General features: G+C 55.3%; 1 protein-coding gene across 9 annotated transcripts; it reads left to right on the top strand.

Moving 5' to 3' along the window:
• Positions 1-2,286: 2,286 nt before the first annotated feature.
• On the top strand, positions 2,287-20,009 carry SH3GLB2 (SH3 domain containing GRB2 like, endophilin B2). 9 transcript variants are annotated; one of them, XR_011432606.1, is made up of 12 exons: positions 2,326-2,483; positions 6,834-6,975; positions 7,741-7,869; positions 12,635-12,768; positions 13,048-13,140; positions 15,387-15,449; positions 17,205-17,228; positions 17,724-17,813; positions 18,155-18,255; positions 18,667-18,907; positions 19,250-19,520; positions 19,634-20,009. XR_011432606.1 is itself a non-coding variant. In XM_023629092.2 (12 exons), exons 1-12 carry the CDS (start codon positions 2,421-2,423, stop codon positions 19,355-19,357), a joined length of 1,203 nt encoding a protein of 400 aa, XP_023484860.1. In that variant the 5' UTR covers positions 2,326-2,420; the 3' UTR covers positions 19,358-20,009. The 9 variants fall into 9 exon arrangements, 6 of the variants coding, with proteins under 6 accessions (XP_023484861.1, XP_023484860.1, XP_070107675.1 ...); XR_011432605.1 differs by lacking the exon at positions 15,387-15,449 and adding an exon at positions 14,025-14,102; XM_023629092.2 differs by adding an exon at positions 18,526-18,540 and having other exon boundaries at positions 19,250-20,009.
• The last annotated feature ends 703 nt before the right edge of the window (positions 20,010-20,712 follow it).

Below are 20,712 nucleotides of genomic sequence, written 5' to 3'. Positions count from 1 at the left end.
GCAATAGCCAAGGGGAAAGTAGATAAATGGATGAAACATATGGATTGGGAAGCTGTAAGATCAGCAATGACTAGCACCTACTGTCTCGCTCTCTCTCCTCTTTACCCTGCTGTGTTTGTCTTCCCAGGACTCATTACCTGACATGCTATATATTTGTTTGTCCAAGAGGGGAGGTCCGTTTTGTTCACCACTGCTTCCCTGGCGCCTGAAACAGTGCCTGGCACATAGTAGGTGCTGGCAAAGACTTTCTCCTTGACCAAACTGAGTCAGGCTCCTCTGAGCCCTCTGCTTGACCCGGCTTGACCTTGGGCTTCCATTTCTGTCCTTGTGGAGTACGGTTGTAGCAAGAACACTGCTGAGTCAGTTTAGCAAGAATCCCCCACCCTTGGTATCTGGTCACCCTCCATATTTGATCAAATTTCTCATCCTCCACCCTCACTATCTTATTGCCCTGGCGTGCCTTCAGCAAGAAGCCCGCTAGCCTTGATGTTTCCTCTTACTTATTTTCCATCACCGACCCCCACCCGGCTCCTTAGCTGTAAATCTCCACTTGTCCTTGAAGCATTTGGAGTTGAGCCTGATTTCTCACCCCTACTGCAAAACCCCCACTTTACTAGTCTCTGTTGAATAAAGTCTTCTTTGCAGTCTTTCATAAGTATCGTGAATAGTTTTTTCTTTAACAGTGCTCAGTGTGAGTTAATGAACGAACGAACATATAACTATATTGACAAGGCTGTTGCAGGATATGACTGGATGCTGGCTAAATGAATGATATAGTCAGCTATAGATAGCGTAGGGGAGGAAGACATTTCCTCTACCCTCTCTGGGTTCTTCTGGCCAGAGAATGAATTAAATTCACATGAGACAGAATGGTAGGAGAAAATTAAACAAAGTTTTATAATATGTATACATGGGAGAGGGCAGGCAAGCTGAGCAACTCGCCAAAATGGCTGAAGTCCCCTCTTAAGATTACCACACAAGTACAGTAAACAAGATGCAGATTTAAGTCCTTGCCTTTGGTATTGATTAAGAGTTTCTAGAGAGAAGGTCATCCCCTTTCTGCTTCCTGGTACAGAGAGGGAGGCACCTTTACAGATAGAGATTTCCTTTACAATGTAAATGTCTCCTAACAAAGGGCAAGCAAGTTCCACCCCTCAGAGCCTCCTTCCCTGTCCCAGTTTATCAAAAGCAACCAGCCTCAAATAATCCTCAGGCCAAAGAGACATATCTTGGCGTGGCCAATTCCAGTCCCCCACATCAGACACCAGTAAATAAGTCAAAGATCAATACAGACGAATAGAAACACATAGTGAACAGAAAGAAACACATACAGATGACGAACTGAAGGTATGTGCGTGACGTGAGAGTTGATGATGGCTCCATAGAGATAATAATACAGACCAGTGGTTCTGAACCCGGGGCACACATTTAAATCACCTGGAAGCTTTTCAAAACTCCAGCTGCCTGGGCCCCATCTGCACCGAGAGAATCAGGGCTGGGAGTGGGACCAAGGTCTGGATTTTGAACAAACCCCCAGGTGGCTCAAGGGTTCCCCTGCAGGAGAGGCTGGGGTGGGTCATGGGGAACTGGAGTAAGTGTAGGGAGATCAACAAAGCCAGGTATCCAGGGGACAGAGCCAGGGAGGAAAGGGAACCAGTTCAGGGACAGAGCCCTCCACCAGGTTAAGAGATGAAGCCTAGAGGTCAAGAGCAGGGAGAGGTGGAGACAGGTTGTAAGCCCCTTTCCAAGTCCCACGGGAGGAGGGATGTACGTGCAAGCCATCCCCTTGCCTGTCCGGGGCGGTGAGGAGCCAGGTTCAAGGTCCTCCACGTCCATGCCCCGAGGGCAGCCCAATCCGCCACCTGGGCAGAACCTCTCCTCCCTCCCAGTTACCCCTCGGCACACCTTCCCCCAACTATGGGGATCCAGAGGGCTTCCAGCGGACAAACAGCCGTTCCCCAGCCGTAGAAGATTTGGGTCCCGGCTCAGTTGTCCTTAGTGTCACCATGTTCAGGGGCAGAAGAAGAGACGGGGCTGGAGAGGTCAAGGCGGTGGTGGTGGGCGGCACAGCGAGACCCGGGGCAAAAGAGGCCGAGAAATACGGAGACAGAGGGCCTAGTCCTAGGGATGAAGAGACACACACGAACAAGGCGCCACGGCGTGAGGAACGGAGGAGGCCGGCCGGGCGGCGGACGCAGGGGGCAGCAGCGAGCCGGGCCGCCCCGAGGCCCCGCCCCGCCCCGAGGCCCCGCCCCCTCCGGAGGCCCCGCCCTGCGCGTTCGGCCGTCTCGGCGGCGGTGGCGGCGGCTGCGGGCGGGCGGCCTGGCAGCAGGTGGGCGGGGTGCGGGCGGGCGGCGGCGGCGGCGGGCGGGGTCTGCCAGGCTGCGCTGGGGCCGGGCGCGGCCGGCGGTGAGCGCGCCATGGACTTCAACATGAAGAAGCTGGCGTCGGACGCGGGCATCTTCTTCACCCGGGCCGTGCAGGTGAGGCCGGGCGCCCTGGGCCGCGCGCGCCGGCTCCCGGGGCCCGGATGTGGGGCGGGCCGGGAGCGCCTTGCAGCAGAGTCCGGGGGCGCAGGAGAAGCCCCTCGAGGCCGCACCCCCTTCCCCGCTGCGGGGACACCCTAGCCCCCGACATCCCTCCTCCTGCGCTGCCCAGAAGAGAGAGCGAGCCCGGGGCGGCCGGGCCCCTGGCCGCACCCTCACCGTGGCACGCCGCGGGGGGCTGAGCCGGCCTCGGCCCTGTTCCCTGCGGGGACGTGTCAGTGTCCACCCTTTCCACCGGCTGGGTTCCCCCGCTGCCCTGGTGCCTGCCGCAGGCCCCGGTGGGTCTCCACTGGGGAGGAGCGAGGGCACCAGGCGGCTCCTGCCTCCCTGTCCTTGCCCAGCAGTGACTCTTGACTCCCGGACAGGCGGTTGGATGCCTGAGTCCCAGGCCCAAGGACTCATGCACCGCCCCGACCCCTCCTCTGAGCCTCAGTCTCCGCACCTGTGCATTGGGCTGTCCAAGGTGGTACTATGCTTGCCTCGGTCCCTTTTACACGCTTGGATAGTCAGGCAGGAAGCCTGGAGGGACGGGGTTATCTCCTTTCTGCTCGGTGGGAGGCCTGTTTCCTCTTATTTCTTGGGGGCGGAGAGAGGGCTGGGGCCTGGCTGGGTGTCCTCCTCGGGAAGCTGTCCAGGCCTATGATGCTGGGATTGGAGCAAATCCTATCCATTTAGGGGCAAGGAGAGAAACTGAGGCAGCTTAATGTAATGGTGAAGACCTAGAGTCAGCTATGGGCGTGGATGCTCCCTCTGTGACCTTGGGGACCTCCGGTCTGGGCCTCAATTTTTCAATCTGAAAAATGGGATTAGCAGTCCCCCCTCCCAGGATGGATGTGAGGGTTCCGTGGCGCTCTGCATGAACGTCTTCACTAAAGGCAGGCTCCCAGATTGGTGTTAATGTGGTTAATATTGCACCTGTGCAGCATGTGACCTTGGGCAAGTCACTTCTCTTGGAGCGTTCCTGTCCCCTTCTGCCAGTCAGGTGTAACCAAGGGTGGCTGCAGACTCGGGGCTTGGCCGTCGCAGTGCTCTGGGGACAGGCCCTGCTGTTTGCGCCTTGCGTTGTTGTTGACTCTCTAGAGGAGCTCGGCCGCAGACAGCCTCTTGGAAGCCCATGTGGCCATGTTTACTAGAAAGTGCAGTGTCTCTTTGGGGATTAGCGCCCCAGTGAGGATTTGCTGCTTGATGTTCCAAGCCCCACAGGTGACCCCAGCCCTAGTGGAGATGCCAGGACCCCAGAGCCCATGGCCAGCCCCAGTCCATCTGGAAGGTGGGGAATCTGGAAGGTGTTGGTATGGCAACCGCTCTATCTCCCACATCTGGGAAGAACCTGATCTGCCGGTTTCCTGCTACTGTGGGGCCCTGGCACCTGACCTGGCCAGGGCCTGCAGAGCCTCTTGGCGTGGGGAGGTTTGGGGCCTGTGGCCTCTCTTCGCCTGGCCTGACGGGGGCAGGCCCAGTGGGTGGCCCATACTGGAGTGGGAGCCAGTGCCCAGGCCCCAGCCTCCAGTGTGGAGGAGGGAGCCGGGAGCTTTATAAATAGAGGCTTTCTCTGGCTTTGCACGCCCACCCCCTGCTGCTGCCATCTTGCAGGGAGCAGCCTGGGACTCTGCGGGCATCAGCTTCTGAAGCACTGGGCCCTTCCCCTTGGCAGGGATGGGGCAGGGTGGCAGGCCAGAGGAGACAGGGGCCTGAAATGTGACCTGGGCAGGAGAGGACACTCAGGGGACCCTCCTGAAGCCAGCCTGCCCAGGGGATAGAAATCAGCCAGGAAGGATTGGGGGGGTGGTTATTATCAATGCGTGGGCAGCGCCTCTGCATAGGTGCCACCTTGCCAGGTCCCAGGACATGCTGGGGAAGCGCCAGCCCCTCCGAGAACTGGCACACCTTTAAGAGCCTCACCCCACCCCCATCTGGTCGGGAACCAGCCCTTGGCCTTGGGATAAGAATCTGGAGGGCAGGATCCCTTTTGCACGAGTGATTCTGGGATGGCTTCTCCATCCCCGAACTGTACCCTGAAAGTCAGGAGGGGTTTGTGAAGTTGGTCCAGGTGGTGGGAAACTGCCCAGCTACGGGCACCGAGGCCGGAAAACCAAGGCATATGTGGGTAAGATGCCAGTGGGGGTGGGAGTGGGCATAGAAGTGAGAGTACTAACCATTTGTAGTAATTGCAGTAACAGTAATGGTAGTGTTAGAAATGATGAAAATAAAGCCAGGGAGGTGGCAGCATCGTCATCATCCGAGCCAGGCAGGCAGCAGTGGACGTGGGATGGATGCCCCAGAGGTCAGGGAGGCCGGGTAGGATGTTGAACCTGGGTGGATGTGGTGTGTGAGGGACGGGTGGTCAGGTGGCTCCGTGGGGAGCGCTGCCATTAGCCTTGATAAGGACGGGAGAGGCTGGGGTGCACGTTTAGGGTGACATGCACTGGTGCTGTCGGGGTAAAGAGGTCTCTAGGTAGCTCCTGAGAGCTGAGGAGGGTTATGAGAGAGGCCTTTTATCGGTGATGGTAGCACTAGCTAACGTTTATCAGGCCTGTGCTGTGTGCTGGCCATGGAGTTAAGCACCTTCCAAATATTCCGTGAGCTGGGTCCTGCTATCCCCATTCTTCAGGGGGGAAAACTGAGGACTAGAGAGGTGACTTTGCCCCTCTGAGCCTTGATTTCTTCATCTGGAAAATGGGGCTAATGCCACCCCCTCAAAGGGCTGGTGAGGTGAGCCTGTTCAGGGCCTGGCTCTGGGAGGCTCCAGTTTGGGGAGTATGAGGAGTAAGAGGAGGCAGTGGCAGCAGGGCAGCAGGAGTAAGGAGAGCTCCCAGGAGACCGGGAGCGGCTGGTACCCAGGTCGGGAGCTGAGGCTATAACCCTACCCGCCCCCCATCCGCCCCGCCCTCCAGGGAGAAACCCAAGCCCTGTTGCATAATTGATGGCCGCCAAGCAGGAGCGGCCTGACCAGCAGCCTGTCGGCTGCCTCTGCTCCTGTCCCCAGCCTCTAGATGATTCATCACTGCCAAGTAGTCTCGGAAGGGCCTCCAGACCCCCAGCCCATGATGACCCTGACTCCAGCACAGTCTGCCCCTTGCTTGGCCTCAGTGGCATCTGTGAAATGGGAAACCCGCCTCGCCCCGCCCTGGCGGGCTGTTGGAGGAGTCAGTGGGTCCTTGGGGGAAAGCACTGAGCACAGGCTTGGGCCACAGGTGCGCCCGGCAGTATCTGTTGTTGTTACCAGCTTCCTCCTGCGGGTCTTCTCCTTTTTGCTGTTTGGCTGTGACCTTGAGCAGACTCCTTCCCCTGGCTGGAGAAGGCCTTCCAGACCCGAGGGGCCAGGACTTGGGCCAGCTTCTGGTTGTTCCTAGGTGGCCCACATGGCTTCTTCCAGCTCTGATCGGGGACCTATGTAACATCCTGGTCCCCGCCTCACCTTGGGGTGGGGCTGCCGAGCTTTCTGGGCCCTGGTGTGTCCAGAGTTGGTTCTGATGGGCTGGCGGTGTTCCCCGCCCATCACACCAGGCCACCAGAGGCCAGCCATGTGGCTGTCCTCCCTCCGCCACACACACACTCCCCTTCCTTCCCAGCCATCTCTCTCCCCATCAGCTCTTAACAGCAGCAGCAGCATCTTACGTTGAACACTGACTCTCTGCCAGACCCCGGCCTTCATGTCTTGCCCACATCTTTCTTCTTTCATCCTCACAACCTACAAGGGAGGTGCTATTACTTATTATTCCAATTTTTCAGCTCAGGAAGCTGAAGCTCAGAGAGGCAAAGCCACTTGCCCAAAGTCACACAGCTCATCAGTAGCAGAACTGAAACTTGAATCAGGGCTCTCTGATTCTGGAACCTGTTTCCTCCCACTCACACCCGTGGCACCCCATCCCCAGTGGCTCCCAGCCCCCCATGGGGCCTCCTGATAACCCCAGACCTTTCCTTGTGCCTCATTGGTTCCCTGAGCACTTCCTTCAGGGTCAGGCTCAGAGGACTCTCAGCGGTGAGCTCCCTGTGGTTCCTTACCCCTCCAAGTTGTATGCCAGATTTTGTATAAATGTGCATTTCTGTGGGGAGCAAGTCTATTGTTTTCATTGGATTTCCAAAAGAAGCCATGCTCCCCAAACCCGGGTCACAGAGAGGCAAACTGAGGCTTAGAGCAGGTTGTAACTTGATCAGGGTTGCAGAGAAGATTAGGGACAGAGCAAATTTCCTGACCTTGGGGCCTGGGTTCCAGCTGGGGGCGAGGGGTAGGTGGGTGGGGCAGGGGGAGTCCTCCCTTCTCCCTTCTGAGCCCTCCCTTCACAGTTCACAGAGGAGAAATTCGGCCAGGCCGAGAAGACTGAGCTTGATGCCAACTTTGAAAACCTTCTGGCCCGGGCAGACAGCACCAAGAACTGGACAGAGAAAATCCTGAGGCAGACAGAAGTGCTCCTGCAGCCCAACCCCAGTGAGTGGACGCGGGGTGGCCCTGGGTGAGGGGTGGGAGGCCAGGCAGGTGGGGCTGGGCGGCAGGCGGGACTTGGGTCAGACGCTTGGGGCCGAAGGCTGCGGTGGGGGGTCTGAGTTAAAGAAAACAGCAGACTCGGTGCTGGGCTCCAAGACGCACCCTCTGGGGCAGTGGGAGTGCTAAGTTTTGCACAAAGGAGTTGAAGAAATGCCTGGAAACTAAAACACTTGGGAGGAGAGGCAGGAAGAACACAAGCCGGGTCATTTGAGAGAGGGCAGCGAGACTCAGAGAAGAGGGCTTGCCCAGAGTCACACCGTGAGCACGGAGAAGCACGACTGCGGGGAACATATGGGAACAGAGGGGTGGCCTGCGCTCAAGATGCTTATCTGCCTATAAGTCTGCTGTGTAGCAGCTGAGTGGCTGCGAGCTTTCTGGGGCCGGGGCCAGAGCATTGGTCATCTGTGTGTTGTGCTCCATAAATCATACTGTAATGAGGGAGAAGTGGGCAGGCTTTGACTTTGGCCTGTCACCCCCACCTGTGTGACCTCAGGCAGGCACTTCATGTCTCTGAGCCGTGACTTCCTCCTCTCTAGAGTGAGGGGTTCCACAGGGTCAAAGTGGGTGTCAGCAAGAGAATATTCTGAAAGTCACAGGCTGGGCACTCCTGTGGGCAGGCCCTGGTCTGGGTCTGTTTCTGTCACCGTGGCTTTCATCCTTAGGCTTGTACCAAAGAGCCCTGTGGCTTTCACTGCTGTTTCCCCACAGGTGCCCGAGTGGAGGAGTTCCTGTATGAGAAACTGGACAGGAAGGTGCCCTCGAGGGTCACCAATGGGGAGCTGCTGGCTCAGTACATGGCGGAGGCGGCCAGTGAGCTGGGGCCCACCACTCCCTACGGTGAGCCAGGCCCCACAGCTGGGGTCAGGGGTCAAGGTCTCTCGCCCTCTAGTTTTTCTCCCTTTCTCTCTCCCTTCCTTTCTTTATTTTTATTTTTATTTTTATTTATTATTTTTTATTTTTTTTGAGGAAGATTAGCCCTGAGCTAACATCTGCTGCCAATCCTCCTCTTTTTGCTGAGGAAGCCTGGCCCTGAGCTCACATCCATGCCCATCTTCTTCTACTTTATACGTGGGACGCCTACCACAGCATGGCGTGCCAAGCAGTGCCATGTCCGCACCCGGGATCTGAACCAGCGAACCCTGGGCCGCCGAAGCAGAGCATGCGCACTTAACCGCTGCACCACTGGGCTGGCCCCTGTTATTTTTAATTACACAAATACCTGACTTCATTCTACTTGTAAAAATTTCAGTCAGTGGAGATCAAAATAAAGTAGAAAATGGAAGCCTCTCTTAACCAGTTTGGTTTGTGGGCCTTTTTTAACGGGATCATCCTGCGTGTACTATTCTGCAACCTGGTTTTTACACTTGGGCTTGCCTTAGAGATATCTGTTCACAATACACGCACAGAGCCACCTCAGTCTTTATTTTTTATTTTTTAAGTTTTACTATAAGGTGCATCTGTTTTAAGTGTGTAATTCAATGGATTTTAGTCAATTTACAGAATTGTACAAACATCCCCCAACCTAATTTAAAGAACATTTCCATCACCCGTAAAAAGTCCCTTGTGTCTACTCAGAGTCAGTCCCCACTCCCACCCCCAGCCAACCACCAGTGTGCTTTTGTCTCTGTAAATTTGCCTTTTCTGAGTATTTCCTAGAAATGGAATCCTACAGTATATTGCTTTGCATCTGGCTGCTTTGACCCAGCATAATGTCTCTGAGGTACATCCACGTTGTGGCACGTTTTAGGATTCCATTCCTTTCTATTGCTGAATAGCATTCCATCGTATGGACAGACTGCATTTTCTTTATCCCTTCATCATGAGACAGACGTTTGTATGCACACCTCATGTGGCTGTATGCTGGCCCTTCTCCTGGGTATCCGCCTAGGAGCGGAATCGGCTGGGCCATATGGTAAATTGATGTTTAACTTTTTGAGAAATTACCAAACTGTGTTCCTAAGTGCTTCTGTGATTTTTACATCCCCACCAGCAGGGGCGTGGTTAATTTCCAGATATTTGTGGATTTTCCAACTTTCCTTCTGTTGTTGATTTCTAATTTAATTTCACTGTGGTCAGAGAAGATACTCTGTGTGATTTTAATTCTTTTAAATGTATTAAGACTTGTTTATGGCCTGGTATATGGTCTCTCCTGGAGAAGGTTCCACGTTCACTTGAGAAGATCGTGTATTATGTTGTTGCAGGTAGAGTGTTGTCAGGACAAATCGGTTGATAGTGTTGTTCAAGTTTTCTGTATCCTTGCAGATTTTGTCTTGTTCTCTCCATTTTTTAGTGGATTGCAGTCTCTAATTATTTCTGTTGAATTTCTGTTTCTGTCTTCATTCTGCCGGTGTTTGCTTCATATATTTTGGGGTTCTGTTGTTAGGTCTGTCTGGTTATAACTGTATATCTTCCTGATGAATTGACTCTTTTTGTCATTGTAAAGTACTGCTCTTTGTCTCTTGCAACTTTTTCTTTTTATCTTAAAGTCCATTTTATCTGATAGTAATAAAGCTACTCTTGTTCTTTTATGGTTACTGTTAGCATGCTATGCTTTTTTTATCCTTTTATTCTCAACCTATTTATGCCTTTAAATCTAAAGTGTGTCTCTTACAGATAGTATATGTTTGGATCTTTAAAAAAAAATTCAGTCTGACAATATTTGCCTTTTGATTGGTGTGTTTAATCCATTTACATTTAATGTAATTAGTGATGTGGTTGAATTTGCATATGCCATTTTGTTACTGTTTGCTGTATGTCTCAGGTCATTTTTGTTGGTTCCTGCTTACTGCCTTCTTTTGTGTTGAATAGATACTGTATTTTCTAGTGTAACATTCTAATTTCTTTGTTGCTTTCTTTCAACTTTAAAATTTTTTTAGTGGTTTTACAATATGAATTACAATATGCATTTTAACTTTTCACAATCTGATTCAAGTAATACTAACTTAATTCCAGTAAAATATAGAAACTTTGCTCCATTATAGCTCCATTCCCTCCCCATTCCTCTGTGATGTTATTGTCATACATCCGGCATCTCTGTATCTTATAAGCTCAATAATATAGTTTTATAATAACTGTTTTATTCAATTGTCTTTTAAATCAGTTAAGAAAAAAAATTTTATATTATCTTTTAGATTTGCCTATATACATACCTTTACTGGAGCTCTTGATTTCTTTATCTGGATTCAAGTTACCATCTGGTGTAATTTCCTTTGAACCTGAAGTATCTCTCCTATGGTAGGGCTGCTAGCAATGAATTCTTTCAATCTTTGTTTATCTAGGAGTGTCTTTATTTTCTGTTTACTTTTGGAGGACAGTTTTGCTGTATATAAAATTCTTGGATGAGAGATCTTCCTTTCCTCATTTTGAATATACCATCTCACTGCTATCTGACCTCCATTGTTTCTGATGAGAAGTCGTTTGTTAATCTTATTGTGGCTCGCTTATATGTGAGAAGTTGCTTTTCTCTTGCTATTTTTGAGACTTTTTGTCTTTGTCTTTCAACAGTTTGACTATGATGTCATGGCTGTGGATCTCTTTGTCTTTATCCTGTTTTGAGTTTGTTTAGTTTCTTGCCTATAGATTAATGTTTTTCATCAAATTCAGGACATTTGGGGCTATTTTTCAAGTATTTTTTCTGCCCCTTTCTCTCCTCTTCCTCTGGGACTCCCATTACTCATATGTTGGTTTGTTTGATGGTGTCCCACAGGTCTCTGAAGCTCTATTCTTTTTTTCCTTTTTTTTGAGGAAGGCTAGCCCTGAGCTAACATCCACCACCAATCCTCCTCTTTTTGCTGAGGAAGACTGGCCCTGAGCTAACATCGTGCCCATCTTCCTTTACTTTATATGTGGGACGCCTACCACAGCATGGCTTGCCAAGTGGTGCCATGTCTGCACCCAGGATCTGAACTGGTGAACCCCAGGCCACAGAAGCAGAATGTGCACACTTAACCACTGTGCCGGCCCTGCTATATTCATTATTATTCATTCATTTTTCTTTCTGTTCTTCAGATTAGATACTCTCTATTGATTTATCTTCAAAACTGCTGATTTTTCCTTCTGCCAACTCAAATCTACTGTTGAGCCCTTCTAATGAATTTTTCCTATCAACTATTGTACTTTTCAACTCTAGAATTTTCATTTCTTTTTTATAATTTTTATAACTTTATTAATATTCTTTATTTGATGAGTCATCATCATACTTTCCTTTAAATCTTTAAACTTGGTTTCTATTCGTTGTTTTTTACATATTTTAACATATTTGTAGTAGGTGCTTAGAAGTCTGTCTGCTCAGTAACATCTGGGCCTCCTTGGAGACAGTGTCTGTTGATTGCTTCTTTTCCCTGTGTATCAACCATACTTCCTTATTTCTTTGCATGTCTCATAATTTTTTGTTGAAATCTGGACATTTTACGTAATATAGCAGCTCTGGATTCTGATCCCCCTGGGGGTTATTATTGCCATCTGTTTGTTTAGAGACTTCCTGAGCTAATTGTTTAGTCTGTGTCCCTGGCAGTATGCAGCCACTGGTGTCTCTGCTGTTTTTTCCCTCTTGAATTACTCTTTTTCTTTTTAAGCCTAGCTTCCTGGGGGTTGCTCCTAGGTCAGCATATGTCAGTGGTCAGCCAACGATTGGTCAGAGGTTGTGCTTAATGTCTTGCACCATTAAGACTTCAGTTACGAATTTGTGTGTGGGCTGGGGAACACATTCAAAGTTCAAGAAGTTTACAGGTCTGCCCGGCTTTTACTTTGTCAGCATGCACAGCCTCCCGCTCAGCCAAGAATGAGTAGATAGTGGGGGTTCTCTCCAGTCCTTCTGAGCGTGCTCCACACGTGCATAGCCTTCCAGACCACTGGAGATGCCTGGGAGTTTATCAAGACCCACTATGACTATCTCATCTCCCAGATCTCCTGTTAAATTTCTAGCAGGTCTGTTGCTTGTTCCAGCCAGCATTCCAACTTCAGGTTAGCCGTGATACTGGCCTTTCCGGATTATTTGCCATTGAGATCATTATTGTTTTCAAAGCATCCCATGGGTTTTTCTGTGTTCCAGCCCACATCAAATCACCCTCTTCCCGCAGTGAGCTGCCAGCCTCAGGCTTGCCCCGCCCTGGTAGAGCTGCAGCACCCAGAGCCTGAGGAGATGGGAGCACCCCCAGACTAAAGAGCCGTAGACTCCGTTGTTCTTACCAAGGTCCAGCAGGTCTCGAATAAATGCTTCTCAGTCTGTTCTTTGCTTTTGGTCAGTTCCCAGAGTCTGGAAATGGTTGTTTCTGACAATTCTGTCCAGTTTTATTAGTCCTCTTTGGGGAAAGGATTTATTAATCCTTTCTCTGTCGTTCTAGAAGTCCCACCACCCCCCAATCTTTTCAATGGCTGTGTTGTGTTTCATTTTTGGGATGTCCCACTAATTATTTGTCAGTCCCCAGTGCATGGATGTGTAGGTTGCCTCCACAGTTTTCCAGCGCAGCCATTCTGCACTTACTGTCTTTGCTCTGGCCTCTTCAGCACATCTTCCTAGCAGCACATGCTCTTTCCTCTGCCCGCTGGGGGTCAGGGTAGCCGGAGCCTGACCCTCTTCCTCACCCTTCACCTCTCTTCTCAGGGAAGACCCTGGTCAAGGTGGCAGAAGCTGAGAAGCGCCTGGGAGCTGCAGAGAGGGATTTTATCCACACGGCCTCCATCAACTTCCTCACCCCCCTGCGCAACTTCCTGGAAGGGGACTGGAAGACCATCTCGGTGAGCGACCTGGGACCACTCCACTTTCTGGTAACCATGGCAACCCTGTCCTCAGAGCTGCTGAGCATAGGTTCTCCTCTCATGCTAGGAACCTCCCACTGCTGGGGTCTCCCCAGATGTGGCTCTGTGGACCAAGTGACTCGAGTGGATGACTTCCCCTGTCTGGGCCTCAGTTTCCTTGTCTTGACCAAATGGCCCTGTGGGCCAGTCTTTCCATGGCTGAGGGTCCCCAGGGCTGCCCAGGGTCTGTCTCACTGCTTTCTGTTCCCCACCTTGCAGAAGGAGAGGCGGCTCCTTCAAAACCGGCGTCTGGACTTGGACGCCTGCAAAGCACGGCTGAAGAAGGCCAAGGCCGCAGAAGCCAAAGCCACGGTAGGTGTCCCTGCCGGCCTCCCACTCCTCCCAGCTCTGGTTGGAGCCAGGGGGGTAGGGGTGAAGGGACCTGGTGTTTGGCATGACCCCTCTCCCCTGTCCCTGCCTGGAGAGGCCTGGCTGCAGGACGCTGGTCTGGGCTGGCCACTTCAGGTCACGCCTCTCTGTCCCCACCCCCAAGGGAACCCTGGCAGCCCAGAGCTCTGGGTGCCAGGGCAGACATTTATGGGGTGGGCCGACCAGCAGTGCCCTGACCTGGGCTCAGGGCACCCCACAGCCTCCCCAGACAGGTAGCCAGTTGGAGTTTCTCGCATGCCCTTGCCCTGCCCTCCCTGGATGCTCGGCTCTGTTCCCGGCTCTGCCCGGGCATGGCTCCCCTTACTAACTCTGCCACCTGCTGCTCTAGCGCTGGTCCCAGGGCGTCCTATGCTCAGGCTCACCTGTGATGGTGTGGACAAGCCTGGAGCTGGACCGCCCGCCTGCTCAGGGGCATGTCTGAGGGGCCTTCCAGGTAGCCCCGTGAGACTAGTGTAGGGCCTGGGCCACCTTGGCCCCCCTTCACTCGCAGCCCACTGAGGCTGGTTCAGCCTGGCTGGGCCTCTGGGACACAGCATGGGACAAGTTGACCAGGGCTAGGCCAGGATTGGGAGAGCTGGGCCTGAGGGTGAGCACACTCTTGGCATGCCAGGCTCCTTGGGTGTATGGGGCCTAAAGGCCACCTCACACCCTGAGGAGGGAGGGAATCCCTATGTCCAGGGCATGCGCAAGGGATACCACCACCACTGCCTCCCAGGCTCTCGCCCGAGAAGGCAAGGCCCAGCCCAGGCTCCCAGCTGCCCTGGAGAGTTCCAGCCCCAAACCTTCCTTGCATTCCCCTCCCACAGTGTGGCCACCTGGGGCCATGGAGCCTGGGCCTGCACTGCCTCTGGCAAGAGCCGTGGGCAGGATCTCAGCTCATCCAGGTGTGTGGGGTCCATACTGGAGGCAGGGGCTCAGCCACTGGAGTCTTGTTGGGATTGGGTAGGATGACCTATGGCTATTGGGATGATCTCTCTAAGTCACCTGGACAGGACAGTCTCCCTGTCACTCAGGGCTGGACAACCTCTCTGGAGTAACTTGGCCAGAACAAATTCTTCCTCTATCAGCCCGGCCAGGGGAGCCTTTCCTTAGTCACTGGAATGGCACAACCTTTTCTCCAGTTGATTGGCCCGGACAACCTCAAGCCTTTGGATTAGGCCAGGACACCCTCTCCACAGCTAGGACCTGGGCAGCCCAGGTACAGCATCCCAGGGAACTCAAACCCAGCAGTTTGCTCCTCATCCTTACCCCTCTAAACTCACACACATACACAGATCAGGACTCCTTCCAGAGGGTGGGGCCGTATGTGTCCATTCGCCTGTCCAGCCAGTGTCCCCTCCCGCTAGGGCCTGGGGGGCCTGCTCCCGCCTGCGCTGTGGACTCACTAACTCTCTGTTTTTGTTCCTTCCCGTTCTGCTTTGGGTAACTTGCTCAGTGTGAGGGAGATGTGAGTATACCTGTCCCGCGTGCCGTGCTGCTTCGGTTCGCCCATCGCGGCCTCGGGCCACAGTGCTGTGGCGGCCCTGGGCACGTCCTCGGGCGTTTTGCAAGCAGCTGGTCTCCCCATCAGAGCTTCCACCATGTGTGGCCTCTGGTCTGGGGGACACTGGGCGTTGGAGCCTGTGAGTCAGCTCTTTGCAAATGTTGACAGCCTGTCACTCTGTCCATCCATGCATCCATCTGTCCACCCTCATTGTGGGGGAGGGGCCTGGTCCTTGCTGCAGGAGTGAGAGATGTGCTGTGCGCAGATTCTGGGATGGAGAAAGCTGGGCGGGGGGGCGCCGGGAGGGCTTTGTTTGGAGGACTGTGGGTCTAACTGGGGCATCTGAGCGAGACCCCTGGGCCAGGGGCTGGCCCATCTGTGCCCGGAGGCAAGTGCTGTGACAGCAGCTGCGGGCTGTCTCCTCATCGCATCTGCTCTCCCGGGCACCCGTGTGTCTGCCCACTTGGTCTTTGTCTCAACTCTCCAAGTCCCTAAGCCTGCCTCCTTTCCAGGTGGTCGGCACGGGGAGAAGGGGGTCCATATTGTATTTGTCTGTAGCCTCCGTCCCTGGGGCCGGGGCTCCTGGCATCTCCCTGTGGGAGACTCTGGGGCAGCCTCCTGGCCCCAGCCTCAGCCCCGGCCCCACATGACCCCCCCTCTCCCCATGAACTCTGTTCCCCGCCAGACGGTGCCTGACTTTCAGGAGACTAGACCTCGTAATTACATTCTCTCGGCCAGCGCCTCCGCGGTAAGCGTCCCCCGCCCCATCCTACCCCTGGGCTCTCCCCCGACCCCCTCCCACAGCAAAGAGGAACCAGAGGGTAAGGCAGGGCTCTGCCCACCTGGCCGGACAAGTCCCGAGAGGCTGGAGGAAGGCAGCAGCCCACCTCTGTCCCCTGCCTCTCCCCTGTGCCCCGTGACCAGGTTGCTGGCCTCGCTTCTCCCTACAAAATGCTGAAGGTGGAGACTGACCAGCTGTGCTGAACAGCATGGTAAACTTAGGATGGCAGCTGTCCCATCCCCAGGGGACCTGAGAGTCTGCCCGCCCCATCCACAACCCTGACCCCTCTGAAAGCAGACACTCCTGCCCAGCCCCACTCACCATCACGACTGCCAGGCCCTGCACTGCCCCGAGGAGAGAGGAAGCCTGGGCCTGGCCTTCCACACGTTCACAGACCCCTAAAGGCAGGTGGCGAGGACAACACTGTTCATCCAGCTGCCTTCGTGGCACATCTGCGAGGTGTCGTGGGAGCGCCAGGAGGCCTTGAGAATGAGCAGGGAGAGGGGGGGCATGGCGGGTGGAAGCAGCAGCTGGTGCCAAGGCCCAGAGGTTGAAGAGTGGGGCGTGTCCTGAGGGACTGGAGCTGAATGTGCGGGGCAGGGTGGGGGCCGGGGCAGTCGTGGGGCAGGAGCTGGGCAGGGCTGGGTCGTGAAGACTTTGAATGCCTTGCTATCTCTTTTTCCTACAGCTTTGTTGAGATATTTGGTATTTACTATTTAGTTTGGGAAGTAGGCAAATCACATCTATCCCATCATGCCCATCGCAACCACCGCTCTGCCTTTTTCTGCCTCTTTCTCTGGCCTCCATGCGCCCCATGGGTGACATCCTCCCGCACAGACCCTCTGGCTCTTCTCCCCTCTGTCATAAGCATGTTGCTGCGTGTATTCATGCAGTCATTCAATGGCTGGGCCGTCGTCCCTCGGGGGTGTCAACCACAGTTTAGTCACCAGGCCCCCATTGCCGGGTCCCCTGCCTCTGTCCATGTGGAGGTGGCTTCCCATGTTGGGAGGCATGTGACGGGACACCTCTGTCTGCAGGGCTGGCCTGTGTCCGTGTGTCAGGTTATCGTCTCAGGGTGCATTTCCTGCAGTTGGCAGGAGAAGTGGGTCTCTTAAGTTGTGGTGGGGGGAGGGGGTCTTTCTTCTTTAGACTCTGGATGACACGTCCTGTCCCCCTTCCTGGTCCGAGTGGAAGGAGCAATATCCTGGAGGGTGGAGACCGCCCTGTTTATTTCTTTTGCCCTTGAACCCCAGTGTGACTCGGGCACGAGGCTGCCTTTCTCTGCCGAAGGACAGAAAGGTTCAGTGACTGGCCCAGGGCCACACAGTCCTGCCTCCCAGCCCACCAGCCTTAGCCAAGTGTGAGGGTTGGGTGTGGGATGCTCAGTCTCCCTTGAGACCCCAGTCAAAGCCTGGGGGCTTACACTATAGGAGAAACCCAAGCAGGACTTCCCAGCTGGCTGTCCCCCTCCCTGCATGTGGCATGTTGGACTGGACTGTGGTGGTCAGTGTCCCCTCTCATACCAGGCCTCACCCCAGCCTCAGCTCCTGGTCGGGTTGGGGGAGGGAGTTGGGAAGGGAATGGGTGGGAAGAGGTTGGGGTCTTGGTGAGCTGAGGCAGGGCGGGGGCTCTGGCGTTCCGCCACCCCCCTTTGCCTCCCCTGCTGACTGGTACCCCCCTCCCTCCCTGCCCTGCTGAGCGGTCCTGTTGTGGTCTCCGCAGCTCTGGAATGATGAGGTGGACAAGGTGAGTCGGGCCTTGAGGGTGGAGTCCGGGCCCGCCTGCTGCCGCAGGGTCAGGTCTGGTTCTGGTTCTGGGCTCTGCCCCATGCCCCTGGTCGTTGGAGGGGGTGTCACTTCCCCTCCTCAGTGCCTCGAGGCACACCTGTAAGCCCTTATGAGGCGATTGTTGGTTGGATTTCCCCTTGATGGGTGGTGATGTCAGATGGGCAAAAGAGTGACCCATGGCAGAGTCCCCAAGGGTCTGTCTTTGCGACTGCTCATCGCGGAACTGGCCCTGGGCGTCCAAGTGGGGCTCTAGCTCCTCCAGGGGTCTGGGCTCCAGGCCTGAAGGCAGGGTGGGAAGTGTACTGCTGCCGCCCTGCTGTTTGTCTGCATCCCCAGGGCAGTGAGGGCAGAGGACCCCGCTCCTGGGCGGGCTGCCGGCCTGGGAGAAGGCAGATGGGAGGGCAGCTGGGGGCGAGCCTCACTCACACACACTCTCACACTTCGCTCTTCCCAGGCTGAGCAGGAGCTCCGAGTGGCCCAGACAGAATTTGACCGGCAGGCAGAAGTGACCCGTCTCCTGCTGGAGGGCATCAGTAGCACTCACGTGAGTCCTGCCCCTGCCTCCTCCTTCCCTCATCCACCGTCTTCTGCCTGCCCTCACATACCCACTAGACTGGTCCATAATGAGGCAGTGAGTGAACCTGGATCTCGGAAGCAGGCAGGGAAGAGCGGGACACTGCTTGAGCCTGTGGGCCAGAAGGGTGGAATTTAGCCTGATGGAGCAAGTCCCAAAGGGCAGGTGCCTCTCTCGTCCCCCAAGGAGCAAGCAGCTGGGGCAGAAGACGTGGGGACGCTGGGCGAGGGTCTAGCAGAGGCCGGGGCAGAGGTGGAGGTTTCGTGCCCTGAGACACCTCACGTCCCGTCAGCAGGGCCTCTTCCCCGCAGGTGAACCACCTTCGCTGCCTCCATGAGTTCGTCGAGTCTCAGACAACCTACTATGCACAGTGCTACCGCCACATGCTGGACTTACAGAAACAGCTGGGCAGGTGCCCACTGGGGTCCCCTGGCTCCCAGACTCAATGAGCAGCCTGACCTGCCCCGGGCAGGAACCTTCTCCCCGAGCTCAGAAAGCCCCATGACACACAGGGTGGGTCAGAGGGCTGCCGACTGGGCCCAGGCACCCCATCAGGATGACAGTGAAGTGGCTGGCCTTGGAGAGCTTTGAGAGGGGCTTCTCCAAGTGTGTGGGCGGGGAGGGGGGCGCGGCGGGAGAGCTCACTTTTCCCTTTCTTTGACTCCGCCCTTCATGCTGCCAGCTCCCAGGGAGCCATGTGAGTAGTTGGGGGTCTCCTTGCCTCTGTGGCAGTGGGCTCAGCTGGAGTTTTGTGGGGCACGTGGGACTCCCATGGGGATATGGCTCCTGGCTGCTGAGATGTGCCCCCCGCTGTCCTCTCCAGATTTCCAGGCACCTTCGTGGGCACCACAGAGCCCACCTCCCCGCCCCTCAGCAGCACCTCGCCCACCACCACCGCGGCCACCATGCCTGTGGGGCCCTCTGTGGCCGGCCTGGGCCCTCCAGGGGAGGCCGCTCTCTGCCTGGAGGAGGTGGCCCCACCTGCCAGTGGAACGCGGAAGGCTCGGGTGCTCTATGACTACGAGGCGGCTGACAGCAGTGAGCTGGCCCTGCTGGCTGATGAGGTGGGCCTGGGTGCCACAGGATGGTGGGAGAGGACTGGCTTAGGAGCGCCAGGGAACTGGAACTGGGAGCATTGGGCTTGCAGACTTACACCAGTGTCTTCAAGTCTCTGAGGGGCCCTGAGGGTAGAGCTAGGCCCAGGGGGGTACGTGGAGGCAGCTCCAGCTCCGAGGAAGTAACCTCTAGTCTGCCATGTTGGTAGCGCAGATGAGGAGGTGAGCGCCCGCCTCTGGAGGTGTGTAGGTGCCATGTATCAGGGAAATCGAAGCTCTGTCCACACCTAGTCCTGGGGCTAGTTCTGCCCTGGCCAGGGCATGACCTCCCCCCACCACCCTCCTCCTCAGCTGATCACTGTCTACAGCCTGCCTGGCATGGACCCTGACTGGCTCATTGGCGAGAGAGGCAACAAGAAGGGCAAGGTCCCTGTCACCTACTTGGAACTGCTCAGCTAAACAGGCCCCCTCCCAGGCCCCTGCCCATTCTGGCCTGGGCAGGAGAGGACCAGTGCAGCCCTGCCACTTGTCTTGTCTGTTGGTGACCCAGCTGCTCAGGGTGGGGAGACTAACCCCATCCTGTCCTTGCCCCCGGTCACCCAGCTGGGAGGGGGCCCCAGAGGCTGAATGACCCCAGCCCCTCCCTCAGCCCTGCTTCTGACCTGGTTCTGGAGCCCCCAGCCCTGCCTGCATCCCCGGAGCACCCCAGCCCTCCCAGCTCCGCTCAGGAGGGAGGGGCTGGCTGCAGCAGCTGCACTCGCCTCAGCCCGGATGGGGGTCAGCGCCGACGGCCTGAGGAAGCCCAGGGTGCACCCTTGGCAAGAGAGCACCTGCCTTTTAGTTGCCAAAAGCAGCAAAGGGGGAAGGCAGGCAGGTGTGTGGCAGGCCTCGGGGACCGGGTGCTGTCCCCTCTGGATGAACTGGAGCAGAGGGGAGCCTGGCCCGGGAGGCAGGGCTGGGCCATGGAGCAACATCTCGCCGGCACTGCCCTTCCCCTCCCGTCCCACAGCTCAAGCCTGCGCCTCTTCACACTCACTTTTTAACAGATCTTTTTACTCTGCCTGTCTGCTTGCTCTCTAGCCAGTGACGAATAAACCATCCTTCGTGTGCACGTTGTCTGGGCTCCTGTCTGGGCGCAGACCTCGCAGGGCTGGTGCTGAGGGCGGGAGAGGGAAGAGAAGACGTCACCTTGCGCCTCCTGGCTGGGGTTGATGTACAGGAAGGGTGACAGCAGTTGGCCCCCTCCCAGAAGCACTGGGGCGGAGGGCAGAGGGCAAGGAAAGTTCTTTGAAGCAGGAAGTACATCCTCCACAGCCCTCCCTTTTCCCACAGGGCCTGAGCTGCTCCCATGGGAGTGAGCACTGTTCCTGTCCATGAAGCTGCATAAGAGACATTTTATTCCTAAGCAAAACTTTCCTAAATTCGGGCAGAGTGGAGTGGACTGTTAAAACCTGCATGGGGTTGATGGCCATCAGTGCCTCCTGTGTGCCTGGCAGGGAGCCAGGCATGTTGTACATGGCATGGAACCACGTACTCTCATGTTGTCCTCACAGGTGAGGGAAGAGGAGAGCAGAAAGAGTCACCTGCTCAAGGTTCCATAACTGGCAAGTGGCCACACAGGGAGTCTAGCCCAGGTCAGTCAGATTCTAGAAACTGAGTGGTGGCTTTGGGATACAAGCCAGGTTTTAGATTAAGGCCCTTGGTTGAGCCCAGCACTCTATGATGAGGTCCTGAGGCCAAAGGCTGCTAGACCCTACAGCTGGGGCTTCTCCCAGGAGGGGGAGTGGGAAGGGAGGCAGAGGCACAGAGCAGAG

This window comes from Equus caballus, chromosome 25, assembly GCF_041296265.1.
Source record: "Equus caballus isolate H_3958 breed thoroughbred chromosome 25, TB-T2T, whole genome shotgun sequence".
Lineage (NCBI taxonomy): Eukaryota > Metazoa > Chordata > Mammalia > Perissodactyla > Equidae > Equus > Equus caballus.
The sequence above is the reverse complement of the archived record's forward strand: the minus strand, read 5'-3'. Positions and strand labels throughout refer to the sequence as shown.

Coding starts and splice junctions, on each gene's coding strand:
- SH3GLB2 (XM_070251574.1), top strand. CDS start 2,421: ATGGACTTCAACATGAAGAAGCTGGCGTCGGACGCGGGCATCTTCTTC. Junction 14,103..17,204: donor CAGGATCTCAGCTCATCCAG/GTGTGTGGGGTC, acceptor TGGTCTCCGCAG/CTCTGGAATGATGAGGTGGA. Junction 18,908..19,249: donor TGGCCCTGCTGGCTGATGAG/GTGGGCCTGGGT, acceptor CCTCCTCCTCAG/CTGATCACTGTCTACAGCCT.